The sequence below is a fragment of the Sapajus apella genome, unplaced genomic scaffold (assembly GCF_009761245.1).
Source record: "Sapajus apella isolate SASKATOON/1434 unplaced genomic scaffold, GSC_monkey_1.0 scaffold15, whole genome shotgun sequence".
Classification (NCBI taxonomy): domain Eukaryota; kingdom Metazoa; phylum Chordata; class Mammalia; order Primates; family Cebidae; genus Sapajus; species Sapajus apella.
In genome coordinates this window covers 32366441-32391792 of record NW_022436955.1, presented here as the reverse complement: position 1 = coordinate 32391792, position 25352 = coordinate 32366441, and the positions used below count along the sequence as shown (strand labels likewise).

The 25352-nt window shown below is 54.4% G+C and overlaps 1 protein-coding gene and 1 long non-coding RNA gene across 7 annotated transcripts in view; one reads left to right on the top strand and one right to left on the bottom strand.

The window, feature by feature from the left end:
• The window catches only part of ACSF3 (acyl-CoA synthetase family member 3), a 57979-nt gene that overhangs the window by 5734 nt on the left and 26893 nt on the right, over positions 1-25352 (bottom strand). For 4 of the 6 annotated variants that reach the window (XM_032284705.1, XM_032284704.1, XM_032284703.1 and 1 more), the window contains 4 exons: positions 23893-24005; positions 13165-13291; positions 1433-1567; positions 856-964 (listed from right to left, as the gene is read on the bottom strand). In XM_032284705.1, the coding sequence (XP_032140596.1) occupies positions 856-964; positions 1433-1567; positions 13165-13291; positions 23893-24005 (484 nt within the window). Of the gene's footprint in view, positions 1-855; positions 965-1432; positions 1568-9230; positions 9332-13164; positions 13292-23892; positions 24006-25352 lie in introns of those variants that run through there. The other 2 variants (XR_004270672.1, XM_032284706.1) reach the window with 2 other exon arrangements.
• Positions 5307-5652, top strand: LOC116555778. The gene is made up of 3 exons (XR_004270673.1): positions 5307-5354; positions 5499-5550; positions 5594-5652. It is a non-coding gene; the product is annotated as an uncharacterized LOC116555778 (long non-coding RNA).

The window sequence follows — 25352 nt, the reverse complement described above, 5'->3', positions numbered from 1 at the left end:
AGGAGTGCTCCAGCTGTGCTCTGCACACCCGGCCTCTGGGCTGCCTGATGAGCAAGGGTTCCTGCTCTTTGTGGAGTCACAGCTGACGAGCCAAAACTCCCTTCAGTGCTCAGGAGAAGGCGAGTCAGGGTGGAGGCAGGGAGGGTGTGAACGGAGAGGGAGCAGAACAGAGACAAATGTCTGTTCTGAAGGAATCTACCCTAGGTGAGCTCTTCGTCCTGCTCCACCCGGGACGTGCTGGCTTCCGCCTCACCTTCCACCGTGCCGGAAGTCTCCTGAGGCCTCCCCAGCCATGCTTCCTTACAGCCTGCGCAACTGGGAGCCAATTAAACCTCTTTTCTTACAAGTTACTGCCTCGGGGAGCTCTTTAAGACAGCAACAGGAGGCAGGCAAATGCCCAGATGGACAGGGCGGGCCCCACTGAAACCAATCTTCAAGCCAAACACAGCCTGGAACCTGCAGCCCAGAGCAAGAACTTCTACTCCTGTTTGCCCACTCTTTGCCAACTGTTTCTTTCTGAGTAATGCTTTTTAACCAACCAAATGTCCTTTTCCAATGTCACCTACAGCGTGCCCCTCCCCATTCTGCGCCCCAAAAAAGCCGTGGACCCAGCCACACCCACAACTCTGTGTGGCCAACCACCCTCACGTCCTCTCTCTGCTGAGAACTCAGTAAAATTCATCGCTCAGGAAGATTCTTATCCACCCTCCTCACCCATCAAACTGTCAGTGTAACCTCATACTTCTTGGACCCAGGACAAGGGCTTGGAACCGCTGAACGAGGCAAGAGCTAGGGCTGCCCTCACCCCCGGACCAAGCCCCCACAGGTGCCCCCGCCTGCCCCGCACAGCCCTACCTGGCCCACTCTTCAAGCTCCCTGTGGGACAGTGAGTGTTCTCCAACAGCCACCACAGCAACGACCCGCTGGCCCCACGTCATGTCCGGAACTCCAATAACGGCCACATCTGCAGACAGAAGAACAGTATGGGGACAAGGGAACGCCTCAGTGCCACTCACAGGCTGAAGAGTGCCTGGATGCACAGGGAGTGCTCTGTCGGGCCGCAGCCCTGGAGCCGGCTGGTCCTGCAGGGACAGGAGTGTGGGCGGGCTCCCCACGGTGGATCTGGCGCTGGGCACACGCAGCCTCCGCCTTCCCACTCCTGGCTCTCTGCACTCCCCCTACTGCCCTCCCGCAGGGGCATCATGCAGATGCCAGCTGCACCCGACCAGGCCTGGGAGCCCTGGTGGGCACGTGGGCGGCAGCTCCAACACGGATCAGGCTGTGCCCCAGCAGCCCTGTGTGCCCCGGCCGGGGCAGGGAGCAGAAGCGAGCATCACAAGGACCTCTGCCTCATCCGCAATCCTCTGAAACGCAGCTGTGGAAGGCAGCACCCGTCTAGCCCAGCCTCCCCGGTGCAAATCTGGCCCCGCACCTGTGATGCTGGGGTGGGCCAGCAGGTGGCGCTCCACCTCCAGGGCGCTGACCTTGTAGCCTCCGGTCTTGATGATGTCCACCGAGGTCCGGCCTCGGATCCAGTACTGGCCGTCCTTAAACACCACGGTGTCCCCTGAGGAAAGGGGGCTCTGGTTACCCCCCATGGCAACCGCAACACAGAGGCAGCCACGCCAGGTAAGCCCACATTCCTGAAGCTCACAACGTGCACCCCAAGGTGGGACTGTGCCACGGCATGGGGTCTGCCCCTCCCCACCCTCAGCTGTATGTACCTCCTCCAGGGGCAGGTGAGCAGTGGGCCCAGAGCCTGCTCGGAACAGGAGGTGGCAGAAGCACTGCTGGGCTGTGGGCTGCAAACACCCTGCGTTAGCAAGTCAGCTCAGCCCCTTTGTCACTGTGGTCGGTAACCACCGGTCACGGGTGGGATGTGTGGCCTTTTCTAAACACCAAGCACAGGATCTGAAGCTCTGACCCTCGCTCGGGACGGGCATCAGGGTGTGCAGGGTGAGCCTCGCTCAGGATGGCCATCAGGGTGTGCTGGGTGACTCTCGCTCGGGACGGGCATCAGGGTGTGCTAGGTGACTCTCGCTCAGGACCGCCATCAGGGTGTGCGGGGTGAGCCTCGCTCGGGATGGCCATCAGGGTGTGCTGGGTGACTCTCGCTCAGGACAGGCATCAGGGTGTGCGGGGTGACCCTCGCTCAGGATGGCCATCAGGGTGTGCCGGGTGACTCTCGCTCAGGACGGGCATCGGGGTGTGCCCAGTGACTCTCGCTCAGGACGGGTATTGGGGTGTGCCGGGGTGAGCCTCGCTCAGGATGGCCATCGGGGTGTGCCGGGTGACCCTCGCTCAGGCGGGCCATCACGGTGTGCCGGGTGACCCTCGCTCAGGACGGGCATCGGGGTGTGCCGGGTGAGCCTTGCTCTGGACGGCCATCATGGTGTGCCGGGTGACCCTCGCTCAGGACGGGCATCGGGGTGTGCCGGGTGACTCTGGCTCAGGACGGGTGCCAGGGTGTGCTGGGCCTCCTGGCTGTGCTGCTGCTGTAAGGCCCCAGATGGCCTCCCATGACAGCAGCCCACAGGGGCCGCCCCTCATGCCAGCAGGCTCTGGGGGAGGGGCTGAGGCCCACCAGGGCCTGGTGCTGTTTCTCTCAGGCCCAAAAAAGAATCCAGGTCAAATATTCAGTAAGACAAGTGAACCAGACACCTCTCAACACCCCACCCTGCTGGGGTCCAGCAGTGACTGTCCAGCTCCTCTCGACAGGAGGGGCTCCGAAGCCCACACTGAGGCCCACAGGGAGGCGCTGGTGCCAAGGAGGACAGGCCTTTCCTGGTTCCCGGGGCCTCCGCTGATGCCCACCTCCTGCCCGCCACACCTGACCACGCTGGTCCTAGAACAGTGGCTGGGCTGCCCCACACTTTCTTCCTCAGGCAAAGCCATGGCCTCTGCTCGTCCCCGGGGAAGTTCCTGGAGCCTCCTGCTGGGAACCGATCTTCCCTGCTGCTTAACTCAACACAGACAGCACAAGCCACCGAGGGTGGGGAGCCCGGGACAGCGGCCGCAGCCTCAGAGCCTGCACTCCCGGCCCGAAGCTGTCTCACGGCACATAAGTACAAGGTGCGTGTGTGCAGCTTGGGAGGGCACGGGACACATGACTGTGAGCATGCACAGGCACACGTATGTGCCCGAGGCCGTGGGAGCACGCAGTGCGTGAGAGCAGTGCTGCGGCCTCACCTGTCTGCTCGCACACGCCCTACAATCCACACGGGTTATTAGCTGGAATAAATCATAAATACTTCATTATACATCCTGCTGCTAGACGCATAAAGGCCTCATCCATCACCTTGCCACTCCTCGAGACCCACGGTGCGCTCCTCAATCTATTAAACAAGATGGATGGGTGTGCCCTGGTGGACTTCGGGCTCATTTATGGAGTGGAGCGCTGGGCGTTCAGGCAGGACCCTCCCCAGCTCTGGAACTCTGTACTGACGGGAAGCAGAAGAAATGAAAGGCTCCCCACCAAGAGGTGAGCATGCTGTGGCCCTGGGGTAGCCTGACTGGGTGGCTGGCTGGCTGGAAAGGGGCGTGCAGGGAGGGCTGTGGGCAGGGGTGGACAAAGCCTGTCCCCAGTCCCGTGGGGCCCCCTGTGGCTCGTGCTCCATGTGTCCCCTCTGGACCAGACAGCCACCGGTCTTCCAACAGCATCTCTTAATTGCATGGAGCCACCCCGTCCAGGCTGCTCCTGCTCACAGCTGCTGACACCTGGGACACTGCTGGGTGCCCAGAGCCCCCCACGCAGCTACTGAGGCAGGTCCCCACTGGCCTGCACCACCCAGAGACCCCGTGCAGCATGGATCTGCTGGCCTGCTCTGGTCCTGCTGGAGGCCACACTGCCTGCACCCAAGGCGGCTGGACGCCCAGCACCCTCTCAGGCTGCTCTAAGTGGAACTCTCCGGGGGCCCAGTGTCATCACAGCATGACAGCGCGTGCATGTCCTCAGGACACAGATAGAATCCCAGGTCCGCAGGCGGTGCTGAAGGGGTCACCCCCAGACTGTACCTACACCCCACACTGGGCCAGTGGGCAACAGAGGCTCCCAGTAGGGCTGGGCCATCGGACACGGCTGCAATCTCTCTGCTCTCCAGCAGCCCACGCTGCCTGAGCCAAGGGTGTGACCCCAGTTCTGAGGTGTGAACACAGGCTGTGGGGAGTGGGCTGCAGTGTGGGAACAGTGGGGGGGAGGAAGAGGTGCTGATGTGGTGGGGAGAGGCTGACTGGGGAATGGGGGAGGAAGAGGCACTGATGGGGGGCCGGAGGCGGGCAGGAAAGCGCTGAAGCAGCAACGGCCCAGACGGAACTCCAGAGAGAGCAGCTGACGAAAGCGACCATTCCTAAAAGGCTCCATCATCTGACTGCAGTTATGAACCTTCCCTACCTGCAAAGTCACAGGAAGACCGGGGTGCGGGGTAGCAGTGGGAGGGGTGTGAGGCCATGATGGCCACTTGAGGCAGCCACGGGGTGAGCTATGGCAGGTCTGCACAGGAGTGGGTTGGCAGAGAGCTAAGCTCACACAGGCACATGCCTTGTGTGTAGAGCCCAGGAAGCTGTCCACACCCCATGACTGCCCAGTGCCCTGTCCTGGTTCCAAAGCGGCAACACACTTACACACAGGGCCGGGGCCGAGGGACAGTCACGCACGGGGCCGGGGCCGCGGGACAGTCACGCACGGGGCCGGGGCCGCAACAGTTACGCACGGGGCCGGGGCCGCAACACAGTTACGCACGGGGCCGGGGCCGCGGGACAGTCACGCACGGCCGGGGCCATGGGACAGTTACGCACGGGGCCGGGGCCGTAACACAGTTACGCACGGGGCCGAGGCCGCGGGACAGTCACACACGGGGCCGGGGCCGCGGGACAGTCACACACGGGGCCGGGGCCGCAGGACAGTTACACACGGGGCTGAGGCTGCAGCACAGTCATGCATGGGGCTGACACTGGGAGAAACTGGGGGGACAGCACAAGGAACTCTTGTGTGCTATTCCTAATTTCCTGTGAATCTGTCTTTTTTAAATATGTTTTTTGCTTTTTGGTTTATGGAGCAATTTTCTTCCCAATCTCCAGGAGCACCAGCCCTTTAAGTGAGGCCATCAAGAGATAAGTCACACCAACGCCAGCTTTGGATTATGATTGTGCAACAACTTTTTAAAGAACAAATTCACATAAAATAAGTTTATGAATACAAGGAATAAGTGCTACAAACACAGGAAAGGCCCATCAATGGCTGATTACACACACAACCAGGCCTCTCTGCATACTGCAAGGCCCCCTACGTCTCTGCAGGTGTCTGTGTCTCTCTCTGCAGGCATGGATGTCTGTGGGTGTATCTCAGGTCTCTGCAGGTGTGGGTATCTCTACAAGTGTTGGTATGTCTGCAGGTGGGTGTCTCTGCAGGCGTGGCTGCATGTCTGCAGGCATGGATGTGTCTCTGCAGGTGTGGGTATCCCTACAAGTGTGGGTATGTCTGCAGGTGGGTGTCTCTGCAGGTGTGGGTATCTCTACAAGTGTGGGTATGTCTGCAGGTGGGTGTCTCTGCAGGTGTGGGTATCTCTGCAAGTGTGGGTATGTCTGCAGGCTGCAGGTGTGGCTGTGTATCCCCAGGGGTGGGAGGCCGGGCGCTGAGATCTTTGAGGAGTGGCGACATTGTCTGCCCATCCTCTCTGGCTGAGCTGTTTCTGGCACGGTCAGGCCCAGCGACCCTGCTGTAGGCCTTGTCCAGGGGTCTTTCCCCTGCCTGGGCGTGGCTGCCTCTGCTCTGAGATGCTTCTCTAGGAGCCAGTGCTCAGGAAGGACTGGTGGGTGCAAGGAGTCATTCATTCCCCGGCCCCCAGGCTTCAGATCCCCGGGAGTTATCCATTCCCTGGGTTCCAGGCTTCAGATCCCCAGGAGTCATCTGTTCCCTGGGTCCCGCTTCTCAGTGACAGCCCTGCCTGGCCTGCAACCCCAGGGTCACCACAGGTCCCAGCTTGCCCACTGTGCTACACCCAGGGTTTCCACTGAGCCTCGTGAAGGACAGAACCGCAGGGGTCAGCATACAGCATGGTGCAATTCTCAGGCCCCCAGGCTTCTGTGCTGGAGAAGGTGCAGCCACACCTGTGGGGAAGGGCTGTGCCTGGGACTCGCTGGCAGCTACGGGCAAAGCCCATCAGTGCAGGTCAGAGACCAGTCTCTGTGACAGACGCCTGTCTCAGGGAGGATTTTTGACGGGAGCTTCTGTGCCCGAGAGAGAGAGAGAGAGAGAGAGAGAGAGAGAGAGAGAGAGAGAGAGTGAGAGAGTGTGTGTGTGTGTGTGTGTGTGTGTGTGTGTGTGTGTGTGTCATCAGTGCTCGGGTGTGTGCGGGGCGTGCGGGGCCTCAGTGCACGGGTGTGTGCGTGGCGTGCGGGGCCTCAGTGCACGGGTGTGTGCGTGGCGTGAGGGGCCTCAGTGCCCGGGTGTGTGGGGCCCTCAGTGCCCAGGTGTGTGTGGCGTGCGGGGCCTCAGTGGATGGTGGCAGCCGTGCATCTTTTTCCCACCCTGGGCATCAGAGGGTGGTGCGGCTCTCAGCCCGACAAGCACCAGCGGTCCAGCCCCGCCCTCCAGAGTCAGAATCTCCATCGTCACTCTGCCTGCAGCTCCTTCTGGGTGTAGGGAGAGACTGCTCACTGCCCACAGAAAAAAGACCAAGTGCACGTACATCTCCCAGGCCTGGCCACCTTTGCCTGGACATTCCTGGCATCCTCCTCGCAAAGGCCCCTCTAGGCTGGGGCCCTTCAGGGTCCCTCCTGCTGTGCACGCGGCCCCTCTGCCCCAGTGCCTCTGGTCTACGTCCCCTGACTGGTGCCTGGTCTGTGAGGCCTGGCCGCCTCCACCCACAGGGGCCGCCCCGCGGCTTCCCTCCCAGCCCTGAGCTTGGCCTTTGGAACATGTCAGGCTTTGTTCTAGCTTCTCAGCGCAGAGCAGCCTCAGCCCCAAGGGCTGGCACCTCCCTGCCCATTCCCACACTGCCCAGCACCTGTCTCACCCACCTTGCTGTGCCCCTGCCCAGGGAAAGAGTGGCTGGTTTTGTTCTTCCAGGCTTGGACCCTGCTATCAAGGGTTCAGAAGCATCGGAGCCAGGGTTTTAAAAAAGTCCCGGCCGAGCAAGGGCAGGCTGGACACCATGGAGGAGGCCCCGTGGCAGTGAGGGTGACCCACAAGGTTCACCGGCTCCAGGGCGACTGGCCGTCCAGACCCGGAGCACAGAGGACACACTTGATCATTGTGAAATGCAGGTCAAACAAGTTAAGTTATCTTTACTTTTCTTTTTAGAGACAGGGTGTCACCATGTTGGTCAGGCTGGTCTTGAACTCCTGACTTCAGGTGGTCTGCCTGCCTTGGCCTCCCAAAGTGCTGGGATTACAGGTGTGAGCCATGGTGCCCGGCCGATAACCACCACTTTTTATAACAACATAGTTATCAAAATGCATTGATTCTGGAATGACAGTTGGCTGCCAATGGGCTGTCTATCTCCTCGACCTGACTCTCGCGTTAAAGGAGTTTTGTTCTGACAGATATAACGTAGCAGTCAACACATTGCTTTACCTGGACTGATAAGCTGCTTTTGGATTCAGCGCTATTTCGCGTCTCTGCCTTCCACTGTAACTGAAAATAAATCTCCCAGTCCTCAGATTCTCTCCCCGGAAGTATGGGTGGAGTGCGGTGCTGAGGCTCCTGGTCCCCCCGGCGAAAGACCTTGTCTGTGGGCCTAGGAGGAAGCACTCCTGGCCGGGGCGTCGTGACCCGCACGCGAGGTAACAACAGTGCCTGTGCTGTGCAGATCTGGTTCCTGAGCCTGTATGTGGAGCGACACCAGCCCCCCAAAGCTCTGTCCCAGGAAACAAGGTGTGGAGAGGCCCAGACCCAGCCTGTTGGACTTTTGCTCCCAAATGCAATGACGCTAGCGACAAAATGTGTTTGAAGCTCGGCTCCTGGTCGGTGAGGAAGTGCCAAGGGAACCCCGAGGCCCCTGCCTGAGCTCCTGCCCCTGAGAGCTCTGCTCTCTGCCTCCAAGGCCCCTGCCCACGAGCCTGGAACAGGTGCCCCCATGTGGGTACAGAGTGGCAGCTGGAAACCAACTTACAGGAAAGGCTCCGCCAGTTGCCCCTGGGCAGGGGAGGTGGCTACAAGGAGGACAGACAGGCTCAGAGGGGCAGCAGCGCAGGCGGCCTCCATTGAGGCAGGCACTGGCCATCACCCCGCAGGAGGGAAGGTGCTGGAAGCTCCGGTGCCCGTGGACACTGGAGGCTCCAGTCATCCAGGTCTCCCCTGTGGGCCTGGGGTGGAAGAGGCTTCTTGAAGGCAGAGGGAGTCCCAGAGATGGCCTAGACCCAGCTCCCCGGCCTGGGTGCAATCCTCACCCGGAGGCTCCCCGGTCTGGGCTCAGTCCCCACCTGGAGGCTCCGTGACCTGGGCTCAGGGCTCTGGAGACAGAAGAGACACCTTATGTTAAAAAGAAGGGGTCACCAAGTGCCAGGATTCAACATGGCTGTGGCACTAGCAACTCTGGAGGCCAGAAAACGATACAGAAGTGACTTGTAACCCAGAACCCCATACCCAGCCAAACCGGCAAGCAAGCTGAGGGCAATACGAGGACACAGGGCTACCCAAGTCTCCAATACTGACCCTACGCTTCTCGCCTCAGGAAGCCCCATAGGAAAGCAGCCCCCAGAGCTGGGGGGTGAAGGAGGGAAGAGGACACTGCGGGCAGGGGCAGAAGCCCTGACCCAGCAGGAGGGAAGGAAGGGCTGTGAAGAGGAAGGAGACTGGTGGCAGACCAGCCCAGCCCATGAGGAACTGGCACCTAGACCAAGAAAATCGAAACTTTCCTGACTCTGGAAAACAAAGAAAAAACAGCAGTGTCTCCTGGGCTCAGTTCTCAGTGGGGATGCCAGGTCTCAACAGTGCGGACCCTGCACACGACCGCGCCGGGCCGAGCCTGAGGAGGGGCCTCCTGTGGGAGTCTGGAGGTGGCGGTGCCACGGCCCCAGGGCGTGCAGACCACACAGAAGCCGCAGGTGGCGGGTCCTCAGGATGTAGGGGCGGGTCCTCAGGATGTAGGGACGGCACAGAAGCCACAGCCGGCGGGTTGGGGGAAGGGGCGCAGTTGTAGACCTTGTTCTTGAACTGCTAAAACTACTTGGGTCTTTAAACCATGGGTATATAACTTTGGTTTTAAAAAAACCAATGGAAAAACACTCACCCTTTGCCCAGAGTCCTCATGCGTTTTCTAGGGAACCCAGGCTAAGATACATCTGATGCCCGTCTCGTGGGCCTGGTGAGGCCCTGTGAGCCCCAGTGGCCCCGCAGGCTGCAAGGAAGGGCATCTGGCAGGAGGGTTGGGGCTGCCCCTCCTCAGCATGGCCTGTCAGTCAGCCTGGCACCTGCGGGCAGCAAAACATGGCCTTCTCAGGAGCTGTCAGCATGCACACATGGCTCAGAGGGAAGAGACAGGCTTCACCACACAGCCCGGCCAACGAGAGAGGCCCAGTGGGTCCCTCTGCCAGATGGAAGGGGCTGGGCGGGTAAGGGCACTTCTGCACCTGTCCTCCTTGTGGTCACCTCTGACCTTGGCTGGCAACTTTGGCACAGGGGCTTGCACCAGCTAGGCCAGCCTTGGTTCCCACCAGGATGCCTGTGTCCCTTCCCTTGTCCCACAGAGGGTCCGTGTCCTGTGAAGGGAGGGCGGCCAGAGAGTTTTGGCCAAGGACACAAAGGCCCTAGGGCTTCTGAAAAGGTGCCTGCTCTGAAGGAGGGGATGGCTGTAAGAACAGCTCAGGTGCCACCATCCGACCTCCAATGTGCCACCAAGCCTAGGGCTCAGCATCCACCTCGTTACCACATGGAGAGGCTGTGGGCCAGAACCGTGATACCGCCGGTTCCTACTGGGCCTCCATGGTGCCCCCTGGCCAGCTCTGGCTCCACAGGGCAACCCTGGGTGGCTGGGGCTGCTGCCCCTCTGATTTTCTGCTTCTTGAGGCCAGCAAGTCCCACTAAATCACAAGGTCCCTTTAACCCTTCTGGCCCAGATGTAAGCACCGCATGGCTGAGAGCCAGAGGGTCTGGGGATGCCGGGCGACACATGGAGCCCTGGCTGGGCCCCGGAAGAAGTGACCTTGGACAGGCTTACAAGCAAGTCGGCGCCTGGCAGTGGTGCCCATGGGCATGGAGGGACCAGGTGACAGGGCCGACACTCAGCCTTGGGGAATGGGGCCACCTGGGCCCAGCTCCTTTCTCCCTCCCTGAGCAGGATGTCTCTGTCTGGGTGTTCTCCAGCCCCCCACTCCCCTCTCCCCATCTTTCCCCATGAGCTCCTGGTAATCCTCCAGGGACCCAGGGCTCCTTCCCCCAGTCCTTGCCTTAGAACTCCTGGTGGTCCTCCTGGGATCCCCAGCTCCCCCTGCAATCCTTCCCCACAAGCTCCTGGTAGTCTTCCCGGGACCCAGGGCTCTTCTCTATGGAGCTTTGTCATCAGACTTCCTCCCCTGGCTAGAGCCTAAGACCCCATCCACCCATGCAGGGACACCGGCCTGCCCCACTGCACCCTCCTGACCCTGGTTCCCCCAGGAGGGGCTGCTGCTCCCACCACCTGCCTGGCAGGGGCACCCACCTCCGTGCTGCTTTCCACTTGGCCCAGGCAGCAAATGTGCCCGTGTGTCTCTGAGCGAGGGCAGGTGGAGTCAGAGCATCGGGAAAGACCATTTTGGCTGTCAGAAGAGCTACCTGAGGGAGACCTTTGACATGTCCCTGAGCAGCGGAGACCCCATGGCCTTGAAGCCCCCTGTGCAATCTTGAGGCAGAAGCAGGCTATAGGCTTGGAGGCAGGTCGGGGAGGCAGGAGTGGTCGGCATCGAAGCCGGCAACCTCTCCTCTCATCCTGACCGGGAGGAGGCCGCTGAGGAGCTATGGACTGGCTTCGGCCATCCCAGCCGTCCCTGGCTGTGTCCAGCCAACCCCAGCTGTCCCCTGTGCCTGGCAGCTTATGCCAGAATCCATGTGTTGGGAGGAGCTGGCCAGGGAAAGGGTTAAGTTTAATTTCTCCTGATTTCTATTTAATATCATGCTCTCCCCACAGGAGCAGCAGCTGTGGGCTGATTGCAGGTTCTCATCACGCAGGCGGCATCGCTAATGGCCTGTGACAAAGGCATGCGGCTTCCAGGCCTTACCCCCGAGAGCCAATTAAACACACATACTCCCTTCCTGTTTGCAGCACATTACAATGAAATTAAACTGAATTTCAAAACCATTTTCTCCTAAAGACACCTCTTTACAATAATTAACGCACGCTATTCCACCCCGGCTGAAATCCGCACGGGTGCCAGGGACTGCGGGGTTTCCGCGCCCACAGCCCGGCATGGCGCAGGCTGCCCTCCCAGCAGCTCAGAGAGCCCAGCCATTCCAAAGTCCACAGGGTTGTGGCTCCTGTGCTTTGAGAAACATCTTCAGCTTTTTATCTGAATTTAAAAATAAAAGAAGAACCACAGTGTGAGTGAGGTTGGGGTCGGGGCATCCAGAGGGCATTGGAGGGGCACTCAGAGCAGGACGGGCTCAAGTCAGGCTCCTGGAATTCCCAATCTGAAGGGAAGTCAGGGACAGGCTTAGTCCCTGGACCCGCTTGCATCCTGGGATGTACACAAACGACAAGCCAGGTGGGAGGGCTGACTGTGCCGGCCACGTCCTGTCGCAGACAGGCCTCTAGGTCCAGCCCTGGGTCCTCTGCTGATGCCCAGCCACAAAGGTGCCTCCCGGGGTCCCTTGGGGAGCCTGTGGGATGCTGCGTAGGGCACTGGCCTCTGCTATAGGGGCTCACAAAATCTTCACTTTGCAAACGTGCTCAAAGACCACAGACCTAGCACGCCTGCCTCACAGCAGCACACGCTCCTGAGCCTCCGGGAGCCACAGATCAGGCCACAAGGCAGTGAGGCTGCAGAGAACACTGCATCATCCAGCACCCCTCCAGGAGCCCATCCCCTGCGCTCTCCTCCCTCCCAGCACCCTTCAGGAGCCCCTCCCCCGCGCTCCCCTCCAGGAGCCCCTCCCCCACGCTCTCCTCCCTCCCAGCTCCCCTCCAGGAGCCCATCCCCCGCGCTCCCCTCCAGGAGCCCCTCCTGCCTGCACACTGTGTCCCCCGACCTCTGCTCTCTGTGGAAGGACATGGGGCAGGCGTGTTTCTGATTTTGGGCCAGGAGATTCTGATGTGTGAAAATGGGCCTCTCTTTTTGGAATATATTATTTCAGAGTATTATAATATAATGATGTTCAGCACAAAATAAAGCACCATCTCACACCCAGAGTTCAGGAACAAAGTTCCCGTGCAGATCTTCCGGATAAATCCACTACCTGTGAACACCTGCACCTGCACACCCAAATATGTCCACTATCCAAATGTCCCAACATGCCCCATGGGGCGGGACGCGGGATCCTGGACCAAGTTGGCTTCTCACAAAGGAGGGGGTGGGGCAGGCAGAGGTTCAGGGCAGGCTCAGAGAGAGCATGAGGGTGGCAGTGGGCGCTGCCGTCTCGGCTGACTGCCACAGGGTTCCCGGGCCACCTCGATCTGGCTCTGGCGGGCAGGTTCCCGCTCCCCCACAGGCCTGTTCCGGCAGGCGGAGAGTGCGCTAACTGTAGAACGGTAAAGGAACAGCCACACCGCAAACCTACCACACTGTAGCAGGTGACTGAGGACCCCAGTGCGAGAGGAAGGTGTGCAGGGCATGACGGCGGCTGGGTGTGGGGGTGACAAGGTCTCTGGGTGCAGGGGTACACTTGGGAGGTGGAGGGCACCCCGGCCCATGATAGGCAGAGGGGCCACAGGAAGGGGTGTGTGGGGTCCAGCGTCTGTGGTCAGGATATGTACTTGCCGGGGTGGCTGCCACGCTGAGGGACAGTGCCTTGTCTCGGGGCACCGAGGGACTGATGGACGAGGCCATGGACCCTGCTCTAGAGGCCAGGTGCTCAGAGGGTGCAGCACCGGAACAGCAGCCCCCAGCCCTACCCGCACCACCCCCGTCTTCTGCCTTTGGCTGAAAGTTCTGGAATTCCCAGCCTTGGTGTCACTGAACCTGGGCAAGGCGTGCTCTTGCCTGCCCCCTCCCCCTCCCCAGGGTCTCCTCCACGTCCGCGGGGCTGGATCCTACCTGTCTTGAACCAGCCATCCCCGGTGAATGCGCTTTTAGTTTCTTCTGGTTTATTCCAGTATTCTCGAAACACGGAGGGTCCCCTCACCAGCAGCTCCCCGTCCTTCTCTTCAAACCCTGGGGTCACCTGTGGAAGATGACGCACGTGCAGGTCAGAGCCAGCACACCACCTGGCACTGGCGTTGCCAGCCTGCCCATCCAGGGCCACGTGCTTTCTGGAACTGAGCATTTTGTTGGAACATTTGGAAAATGCAGCTTTCGACAGGTAGAGGCCAGCCGCCCCGAGCTAAGCATTCCGCCACCCTTGGCGCAGGCCCTGGTGCCCTGGCCAGGCCTTACCCCCGAGAGGTAAGGTGGTGGACACCGAGGGAGCTGGGTGTCCTTTCGCTCGTCCCAGAACAGCTACCCCATCCTCTAGACTCCAGCATGTGACTGGAACCTCCCTCAGCACTTGGGGCCTGGGCTGGATTCAGGCAGCCTGTCCACTTCTAAAACCTGTGCTCAAATCCCATCTTCAGGGTGTTTCTCAAACCAGGGAGCACAGCAGCGGGCATCTGTGCACACCTCGCCCTCAGGGGCTGGGGCAGCTCGGAGTGGGCAGCACCCTCCACATGGCAGAGTGACCAATTACAGGAGGGAAGACTCCTGGGAGGGAAGGTGGGGCCCAAGGGTGGAGGGTCCCTGGAGGTCCTTGTTAGACATGTGGGCACTGCTGTGGCCCCAGGAAGCACAGCCGTGGTGTTCTTCTATGGTGACCGTGGAGAAGGCAGGAGGGAGGCTGGGTTACATGAGCCTGGGCTGGGGCTCCCTGCACATCAGGAGCAGGTGGCATGAGCATGTGGGAGGCCCTGGACGTGGTGGGTCTGTGAAGACACCAGCCAAGCCCTTAGCTCAACGGTCAGGAGGATCTGGGGAGGGCAGAGAAGGAACCCTCTAGCCCTTCAGGTGGGCAGCTGCCAGCTCCATGACCCTCACCCTTCTCAACTGTGACGGCGTCTGGCTGTGACCCAGGAGGTCAGGGATGTGCAGGGTCTCACTGAGGCTCATCACCTGCCATCTGGAATGGACTTCAAAAAGGCAGGGGCCAAGGCAGAGGCTGTGAAGCCGCAGAACACACTGATCCCATGCGCAGAAAGGCAGCTGACATGCCCCTGGGCCAACACTGCCTCCTCCACGGCAGCCCCGGCCGACTGTGTCACCTGCTGCTAACCCGGTACCTGGGCTCCTCCAGGAGGCGCGGACGCCATGCACAGGGCATGCAACGCCTGCCTCACGCAGTGACGGGCTTTCCGTGCGGTGCCCAGCCTCACTCCTGCCTGCTCACAGGCTCGTGTTTGTTTTTTCAAAGGAAACCACGGACTTAATTTGGATTTCATGAGATTTTCCACTGCTGTCCTTCATCTGCTCCACTGCCGTGGTCAGACTGCTACTGGTGAGCACACTCGTGGGACGTACAGAGAGCAAGGCCAAGGCCCTAAAAATAAAATGACATTGAAACCAGTCCCAGGGAAGGAGGTCAGACTTTACGGAGTTATGCCAACCAAGTCACAGTAAAACAAACACATCCACATCTTCATTGAAGGTAAGTAAGACCAAGAATCTCACCCCTAACATTACGAATGTCCAGGGTACAATACAAAGTTACTCAACATGGGAAAACCAGGAAAATATCAACTCATATGGAAAAAGAACACGACAGCACGGAGACAGCACAATGATTGGAGTTACCTGAAAAACACCTGCAAGCTCTATTATAAAAATGCTCCAGAACTGAGGGCGCACTGGGGGAGGCCAAGGTGGGCACATCACCTGAGCTCAGGGGTTTGAGCCAGCCTGGGCAAAATGGCAAAACCCTGTCTCTACAAAAAAGACAAAAATTAGCCATGTGTGTTGGTACATGCCTGTAGTCCCAGCTACTTGGGAGGCGGAGGTGGGAGGACAGCTTGGAGTGGAGGTTGCAGTGAGATGAGAGAGCGCCACTGCACTCCAGCCTGGGTGACAGGGTGTCCCCCTCACCAAAGAAAAGGAAATAGTAAGGGCAAACGTTTGCACATACATGGAAAAATAGAAAGTCTCAACCAAGAAATAACAGATACAAAGCAGAACCAAACGAAAATTTTAAAACTGAAAAATACAGAAATAAAAAAATGTCACTGGATTGGCTCAATGGCAGAATGACTCTGACAGCGTGAAGACAGAGCAATAGAAATGCCCAACCTGAACGACAGAGCAAAACGACCAGGAACGTGAGCATGCAGAGGGCTAGCACTCACGCTACTGGAGTAACAGAAGAAAAGATGAGACTCAGGTGCAGGAAGGCATGTGACAAACTTGGGCTAAAAATCCAAAATTTGGTGAAAACACAAGCCTATAAATTAAAGACGCTGAGAAAATCCCAAACAGAACAAAGCAAAGAGTGTACAAGTACAGACACATCGTCATCCAGTCACTGGCGCCTGGACAGGAACAACAGCTCCCGCGACCACTGGTTTCTCCATGGAAACAATGGAGGCCAGAAAGAAGCAGGGTCGTATTTTTATTATTATTATTTTTTGAGCCAGAGACTTACTCTGTTGCTCAGACTGGAGTGCAATGGCATGATCTTGGCTCACTACAACCTCCTGGTAGCCTCCCAAGTAGCTGGGATTATAGGTGCATTCCGCCAAGCCTGGTTAATTTTTGTATTTTTAGTAGACATGGAGTTTCCCCATGGTGGTCACACTGGTCTCCAATTCTTGACCTCAGGTGATCTGCCCCCTCGGCCTCCCAAAGTGCAGGGATTACAGGCGGGGGCCACTGCAATGGGCCAAGAGTCATATTTTTAAAAAGCTGAGAGAAAACAATTAACACAGAATTCCTAATCCAATAAAAATATCCTTCAGGAAGGAAGATAAAATCAAGAAATTCTTAGATGAATAAAAATAAGATTATTTGTTGCAAGCAGATCTGATCTAAAGAATTCCTACAGAATGTCCTTAGGACAGAAAGACACGGGTATCAGAAGGAGACTTGGAACATTGGAAATAAAGGCAAGCAGCAGAAGTGGGAAATACTCGGATGAATGAAGCTGAGTTCCTTTCTTCTCAAGTTCTCTAAAATGTTTTTGACTGTTGAAAGCAAAAATTACCATTTTGTTGAATGGAGTTTACAACAAATACAGGAATTATGAGGACTACCACATAAAGGCAGAGGGGTCAGTAACCGATACGGAGGCCGGGATGTGGCTCCACAGTCTTCTGGAGCTGTGAAAATGTTGGTTCTACACAGTCTGTGAAAAACGAAGTCTGTATATTTTATTCCCTGGAACTATTACTAAAAAAACGATGCAAAGCATTTATGGTCAAAAACTTAAGAGACAAAATAAAACAGAATAAGAAAAAAATGACCTCAAAGATAGTCAAAGTCAAGCAATAAAACCCTCAGGAAACAACAGTAAACAAACAGTAAAACGGGAGGCTTAAATTCCAGCATACCAATAATTACATTAAATGTAAATGGTCTAAACATACCAATTACAAAGCTTGTCAGGCTGGATTAAAAAACCACACATAACCCAACGGTATGCTGTTTATAAGAAACTTTCTTCAAATACAATTATACAGGTAAGTTGAAAGCAGAGACAGAACAGTATATACCAGGCAAACACCAATCAAGAAAAATTAAAACAGCTACATTAACATCAAAGTAAACTTAGAGCACACAGCATTACCATAAGTATTAAATGCACAGCATTACCATAAGTATTCAATGTTTAAGACACAATCATTTATAAATGTGAATGTACCAAACAACAGACTTTCAAAGTATATGAAGCAAAAAACTGAAAGCAGAAACAGGCAGTTACAGTTGGAAAATTCAACCCCTCACTTTGTAAGAGAACACGTGGTGAGGAAATCAGCAAGGATATGGAAGAACTGAACAACACTATCAAACATCTTCATCTAATTAACAGAACAGACATTTACGAAAACAAGGACACACACTCTTGCTGTTCCCCAGGCTGGAGTGCAGTGGTGTGATCATAGCTCACTGCAGCCTCAAACTCCCAGGTTCAGTGATCCTCCCACCTAAGCCTCCTGAGTAGCTGGGACAAAAGGCATGTAACACCATGCCCAGCTAATTTTTTTTTAAACTTTTTGTAGAGATGTGGGTCTCACCATGTTGCCCAGGCTGGGCTCAAACTCCTGGGCTCAAGTGATTCTCCTGCCTTGGCCTCCCAAAGTGTTGGGATTACAAGTGTGAGCCACCGTACCCGGGGAAGAATATATACTCTTTTCAAGTACACCAGAACATTCTTCAAAAGAAACCACATTCTGGGCCACAAAACACAACTTAACAAATTTAAAAGAACTGAAATATACCAAGTATGTCTTCTGACTGTAATGGGCTTTAACTAGAAGCCAATAGCATAATGATAATGGAAAAATATCCAAATATTTGGAAAATAGGTGCCATATTTCTAAATAATTCACAAGTCAAAGAGGAAGTCTTAAGGAACATTTAAGATATTTTGAACTAAATGAAAATAAATATATATCAAAATTTGGCGATGCAGCTACAGCAATGCTTAAGGGCAATGTACATCATTAAATGTACATATTACAAAGAGGAGAGGCCTCAAATCAATAACTAAAGCTTCACCTTAAGCAACTAGAAAAAGAGAAAAGCCAGAATCAAGCAGAAGAAAACAACAAAAATCGGAGAAACTGAAAACAGAAAAACAATAAAGAAAAATCAATGTATCCAAAAGTGACTTCTTTGAAAAAAGAGCCATAAAACAGATAAACCTCTAGAAAGAATAACAAAGAAAAAAGAAAGAGAAGACACAAGTTACCAACATGAGGCATGGGAGGAACGTAACGTCAGGCCCTGACATCATTAAAAGGTTATTAGGAGAACTCCCTTATTAACATTTTAAAAATCCTGTTTCTGCGGAACCCTTATTAACCTTTCAATGATTTCATGGCCTGAAGGGAAACTCTACACACAAAAAGTTAACAGATTAAATGTACCAACTCCTCAAAAATCATATGTTCCAAAAGTCACCCAAGATGCAACAGATGACCTGAATAGTCTTACAAACACTGAAGAAATTGAATTCATAGTTCTTTTTCTTCCAAAAAAGAAACACTGGTAGGGCGCAGTGGCTCACACCTGTAATCCCAGCACTTTGGCAGGCCAAGGAGGAAGAATCACTTGAGGCCAGGAGTTCAAGACCACCCTGCGCAATATAGTGAGACCCCAACTCTACAAAAATAAAAATAAAAAGTTAGCTGGGCATGGTGGCACACATCTGTGGTCCCGGCTACTCGAGAGGATGAGGCAGGAGGATCACTTGAGCCCAGGAGTACAAGGCTGCAGTGAGCTCTGACTGCACCACTGCATCCAGCCTGTATTCTGGAACGAGACTGTCACACATACACAATAATAATAGAAAAGAAAACCTCTAGGTCCAGATGATTTCCTTGGTGAATTCCACCAATAATTTAAATTAGAAATAATACCAATTCTACACAATCTCTTCCAGAAAAAAACAGGAAAGGAGGGAACACTTCCCAACTCATTTAATGAGGCCAGCATCACCCTCAAACACAACCCGGACAAAGGAGGTGTATAAATGGGAAATTACAGGCCAAAATTTCTCATGGATACAGACGCAAAAATACTCAGCAACATGCTGGCAAATCAAATCCAGTACTAAACATAAAAACATGACGCACCATGACCAAGTGGTGTTTGTACTGGGAATGAAAGGTTGGTTCAATTCAATCTACCATATTAACAGCCTAATAAATAAAAATGATTTACTGCAGAACCAATGCAGAAAAGGTTTTTGGAAATATTCAACATGCGTTTGGTGATAAAAACTCTCAGCATATTATAGATAGAATCTGCAAAAAGCCAATAACTAACACATCTGCTGAAAGACTGAATCCTTCCACTGTAAGATCACAAATAGGAATGTCCACTCTTACTGCTTCTATTCAATATGGTATTGGAAGTCTTAGGGCTTTAATCATACAGATTGGAAAGGAAGAAATAAAATTGTCCTTATTTGCAGAAAACATGATTGTATTTGCAGAAATTCCCAAGAAATCTACAAAAATCTCTGAAAACTAGTAAGCGAATTTAGCAAGGTAACAACTAAAGTATTTGAGGCCAACACACAAAAATCAATTGTATTTCTACCTACTAGCAATGAACAATTTAAAATTAACAACAGAACAATTGAAAACAGCAACAAAAACCTGAGTGTACAGTGCCTCATGCCTGTAATCTCAGCACTTTGGAAGGCTGAGGTGGGCAGGTTACTTGAGGCCACAGTTTGAGACCAGCCTGGCCAACATGGTGAAACCTTGTCTCTATTAAAAATTAGCCAGGTATGGTGCACACATTTGTAATTCCAGCTACTTGGGAGGCTGAGGCATGAGAATCACTTGAACCCAGGAAGAAGAAGTTGCAGTGAGTTGTGATCACACCATTACACTTTAGCCTGGGTGACAGGGCAAAACTCTGTCTCAAAAAAACAAACAACCCCCCACCCCCTGCCATACTTACAACAGTTTAAAAAGAAGAGAAGAAAAAGGAGGAGGAGGACTAAAAGGAAGAGTAAAGAAAAGAAGAAACATTTAGATATAAATCTAACACAACAAGTACAGCATCTATATGCTGAAAACAACATAGAAGAAACCAAAGTAGATCTATGTAAATGGAGAGACATACCATGTTCATGAATTGGAAGACTCAACATAGTAATTGTTAATTCTCCCCCAAGTGATCTCCCCTATCAGAATGGCTAAATTCCAATCAACGTTTCTCTCTCTCTCTCTCTCTTTTGAGACAGAGTCTCGCTCTGTTGCCCAGACTGAAGTGCAGTGGCAAAATCTTGGCTCACTTCAACCTCCACCTCCCAGGCTCAAACAATTCTTGTGCCTCAGTCTCCTGAGTAGCTGGGATTACAGGCATGTGGCACCACATCTGGCTAATTTTTTTGTATTTTTAGTAGAGACAGGATTTCACCCTGTTGACCAGGCTGGTCTTGAACTCCTGGCTTCAAGTTGACCTGCCTGCCTTGGCTTCCCAAAGTGCTGGGATTACAGGCAAGAGCCACCACGCCTGGCTTTCCAATCAAGATCTCAAAATGACTTTTTGTAGATATAGACAAGCTAACTCTAAAATTGATATGTGCACCAAAACAACTCTGAAAAAGAATAAAACTGGTAAAATCGCACTACAATTGTAAGACTTAGCATAAAACCACAACAGTCAAGACAATGTGGTGTCAGCAGAACAGAAACATAGATCATGGGAACAGAACAGAGAACCTACAAACAGACCCTCTCAAATATGTCCAACTAATTTTTGGCAAAGAGGCAATGATAACTCAATGCAGAAAGGGTAGTCTTTTAAAATGATACCTGAACAATTGTTTATGCAAAAAAATGAACCTCCCAACTAAACCTCAGATATTCCCTCCCAAAATGCAAAACTGCATGCAAAAAAATGAACCTCCCACTTAATCCTCACATATTCCCAAAACAAATGCAGAACTATATGCAGAAAAATGAACCTCACACCTAAACCTCACATATTACCCAAAAATTCACTCAAAATGCTGCATGGATATAAATGTAAAACTATAAACATTCAGATGAAGACCTAAAAGAAAACCCTTGCAACCTGGAGTTAGACATGACAGCAAAAGCTTGATCCATGAAAGAAAAGAAAAGAAAAGATCAAGTAGACTTGCTCTATGAAATAGAAGAGAATGAAAAGACAAGACAGAGAAAATACTGGCAAATGACCTATTCTAAATCTCAACAGCAAGAAAATAAACCAGTTAAATGGTCTGAAGAGTTAAACAGATACTTCAAAACAAGACCCACAGATGGCAAATAAACGTGTACAGAAGTCCCACATCAATGGCCACTGGGGAAACAACTACTCACTGAAACTATAGCCAGGCACTGAAACCATGGCCACAGCAACACTGAAACCATGGCTAGGGTGACACTGAAATCACAGCCACAGTGGCACTGAAATTACAGCCAGAGTTGCACTGAAACCACGGCGACAGTGGCACTGGAACCAGGACCAGAGTGACACTGAAACCATGGCCAGAGCGACACAGAAACCACGGCTAGGGCGACACTGAAACCATGGCCAGGGCGACAGGGAAACCACAGCCAGGGCAACATGGAAACTATGGCCAGAGTTATAAGGAAACCACAGCCACAGGGACACTGAAACCACAGCCAGGGCGACATTGAAACCACAGTCAGGCACTGCTGAACGCCAGCCAGAGTGACACTGAAACGATGGCCAGAGTGACACAAAAACCACGGCAAGGCACTACAAACACCGGCCAGAGCGGCAAATGGAAAAATTTCCGACAATACGAAGTGCCGGACGGAGGCAGAGAACCCAGGATTCTCACCGGTTGCTGGTAGCAATCCAAAATAACACAGCAACTCCACAAGAACAGCCTGGCAGTTTCTACTAAAGTTAAATACACACTTAACATGACCAAGCAACCCCATTCCGAGGTATTTACCTTAGAGAAATATAAACTTATTTTCACACAAAATCCTGAAATTAATAAGGTTTATAACGCTGTACTTACCATGGCCCCAATCTGGAAACAACCCAAATGTCTTCCAATGAGTGACTGGATAAACACCCACATCACAGAATACTACTTGGCAATAAAAAAGAGCAAATTCCTGGCACACAAGGCACCCTCGGGTGGGTCTCAATGGCACCATCTTAAGTGAGAGAAGCTGCAGGCTCGAAATACAACACTATGGGATTCTAGCCATAAGAAATTCTCGAGGAGAGAGAACTCAAATGGAAACAGATCAGGGGTACCGGAGGATAAGCGAATGCTTCTGGGTGTGAACCTGCTCTGATCCTGACTGCGGAGGGAGTTCTGTGAATCCACAGATGTGTGAACATTCATAAAACTGTGTGACAAGAAAAAAGGAGTCAATCTGACTGTGTGCCACTTGTCAATGTGGTGAGGCCTCTCCACTCATGGCCTGTTCCGCGGTGACAGTGACCCGAGCACCTCAGCCTCTCTCCACATGGCAAGCACACAGGCTCGCTCCATCCAGGGCTTGAGCTCCACACAGCTGCCTGCATGGCACTGACTCACTAGACAGAACTGGGAACAAGGTCAACTGAATGTCAGTCCCGGACACCTGTGAACTTGAGTTCTGGCCATGAAAAGGTGAAGAGGGAGAAGGGTACCGACCACGAAGAGGAATGTCACAGAGAGGAATCCAAAGCCATGCGAAACAATGAGTATTTCCTTGACTAAAACAGAACCAAGGTTTCAGCATGTTCACTCTTCTGGAGCACAAGCCCTGAGGGAGCACAGACCGGAGAGCCAGGAAGGACCAGGACGGGCCGGTGTCTTCAGGAACCCGAGAGGTGGGGTGTGGCCGAGACAGGAGCCCTGGGAGAGGGGTGTCAGAACAACCACATGGGCTGGGGCCTGAGGCCAACCTATAGAGGGCGGGGGGCCAGTGTCCACCAAGGGGTAGCCACCCAAATGGGTTTCAGGAAGGTGCACATGGCACTGTTGGGGCCACAGTGGGGGCCTCGGAGGATAACACCCCAGTGAGGCGCTGCAGGTGACCCAGGCCAGGCAGCGCGCACCGTGTGACCCTCCATACAAGGTCGGCTGCTACAGGAGGCCGCCGTGAGAGGCTTTCGTGGGGGAAAGAATGAGCACTTCAGGTGGTTCTGAAGCTTGTCATTAAATTACACTGAAAGCCACCTGCGTCCTACTTGTTTGCTGGAGCTAAAATGTCCAGCCACAACCACTGCTCCCCATCTCCAATCATCGCCCCAACCCTCACCTGGTCAGGTGTGGAAACCAAGGTCCAGGGAGGGTATGTGGCTGGAGAGCAGCCCACGGCCCGTCTGCCTCTGGGTGGGGAGCCCGGATGTGCCCCTGAGGGCTGAGACAGCGCCACAGAGAAGGCAATCTGCTGAGGTCAGACTCGATTCTTCATCTTTTAAAACCTCAGGGCAACAGTCAGTCATGTGTGGTATCAGGTGTGGATACTGGCTTTAGAGAAAATAATTTTCTTTTAAATCAAGATTCCATTTCCCCATCATCCCTAAACCTTTCTCCATGATGTGAGTTCACCTGTGATGAGTCGATTCTCACGTTAAAGTCCTCACAGAAATGAGACAACATCCTTTCTTCTCGTTCACCTTTGTCAATTTTAGAATAATGCCCGAGACTAGGAGGCCACCAGTGAGCTCTGCACAGGCACCCACCTCAGCGTGCAGGGCTCTGTGACCCTCTCCACACCTGTCCTGGGGGCCTGTGGTCAGTGTCGCCTCAGGACGGATGCCAGGGCCGGGCCAGTTCATATTTTTAACCAGATTCCCGCCATCAACAACGATCTCTCCTGCTTTCTCTTAGGGGTGCCCTTAGCCGAGGCCTTCATGGCCCACGTCAGCGTGCCGCTGTGGATGGGGCCCCTAGGAGGAGCTGTGCGCCCAGTGTGGGTCCCCGAGGCATTCTGCTTGGGCTCCCTCTGCTCACTGCTCCGTGAGCGCACAGACGAACACTGGCCGGCACCTGCAGTGTCCAGGAGGCCGGTCCCCTGTGCGGAGGGGAGTCCATCTCCAGGGGAGACGCACCCGTGGGACCACCCCAGGGGGCCAGCTTGGACAGACGGCAGCCCGCCTGCCGAGAGCAGAGTGGCCTACCTTGGTGCCCCTCTCGTCTCCCTCTGCGTGCACGGTGTGGCCGCCACCTTCCTTCTGTGAGTTTTCTGAGACAATGCGCACCTGCACGCCTGGCAGTGGGGTCCCCACAGAACCTACAAGGGAGGAGAAACACTGAGGGGAGGCTGCAGTGACAGGGACCTGGGGAGAGAAGTGCGGGCTGCACTCGCATTCCGCTGGGCTCCCGTGTGCCACATGCGGGAGTCAGTGTGTGAATGGAGCAACATGCCCCGGACCCAACAGAAGATGGCCTAGGAAGCGGGAGTGCAGAGCCACACAGGACATGCCCGCCGGCATGGCGGGCAGTGTGCTCAGGTCCAGTGGATGCCATAGTGATGGCCACGCAGCACAGCAGGTGCTCACACTGCACCCGGGGCCTGGCCTGCCCTGGGCCCCCCATACATCACTTTCCCAGTTACCTCCCGAAGCCTCACGGCTGCCCACGGACTCTGCTGTCGTCTCCACTTGTATACACTTGATGCCTAAGGAGGGCTGGCACCTCACCCTCATGGCCTCAGGGCTGTCCATGATGAGGTTCCTGTGTGTGTCCGGGACACAGTGGGAGGTGCTGTCCTGTGCTCTGCATGGCAGGTGGGCCACACCTTGGATGGGCTCATTTATTAAGTGTATCAATCCCACCTGCACAGTCCCAAGCTGGCTAAAATCAAATCCTATACTAGCCAGGGTGGGACAGAGCCCAGGCTGGGGGTGGGGGGTGCACCCTGCCAGCATACACACGGCTGCTGCAGCCTCACTCTGCCCGTGCTCTAGGATGGCGGTGGGACACAGAGGCTGCTTATGGAACACAGCCTTGGCGATGTGGCATCAGCATGGGCACGGCCTAGGGGCAGAGCAGAGACGGGACTTTCTGTCCATCCACGAGGCGTGAGGCCTTCACCCTGGACTTCCTGTCCACGCAGGGGACATAAGGCCTTTGCCCTGGACTTCCTGTCCACTCATGGGGCGTGAGGCCTTTGCCCTGGCCTGCGTCACGGGAGTGCCCGAACGCTTATCACATGTGAGAGTCCACGCTGAGATTTCAGGCACTTCAAGGGGCAGCATGGAGGGTCAGTGCAGTGAACTCTGTAACCCACGGGGTGTCCCGGCCCCCAGACACTTGGTGAAGGGCTGCTGGTGCTGGGATCACTCTTGCTGGCCTGGCTAGACCTGTTCACGCCTGGGGTCCCAAGGGCGAGCCCGGGCCACCTTGGGAGTTCTCTGTGGTTCCCCATGTGCACACGCCTCACACCTTAACTCTGGCCAGAACCAGCATGGGGGCATGGTGGGCCGGCTTCAGCCCCCTTTCTCCCGTCCTTCCTCCACCTTTATGTTTTCCTTCTGAAGATTTTAAAATGGAGGTGAAACCCACGTAACATGTGATTCAGTATTTTACGGCACACACACACACACACACACACACACACACACGGCACAGCCCCTAG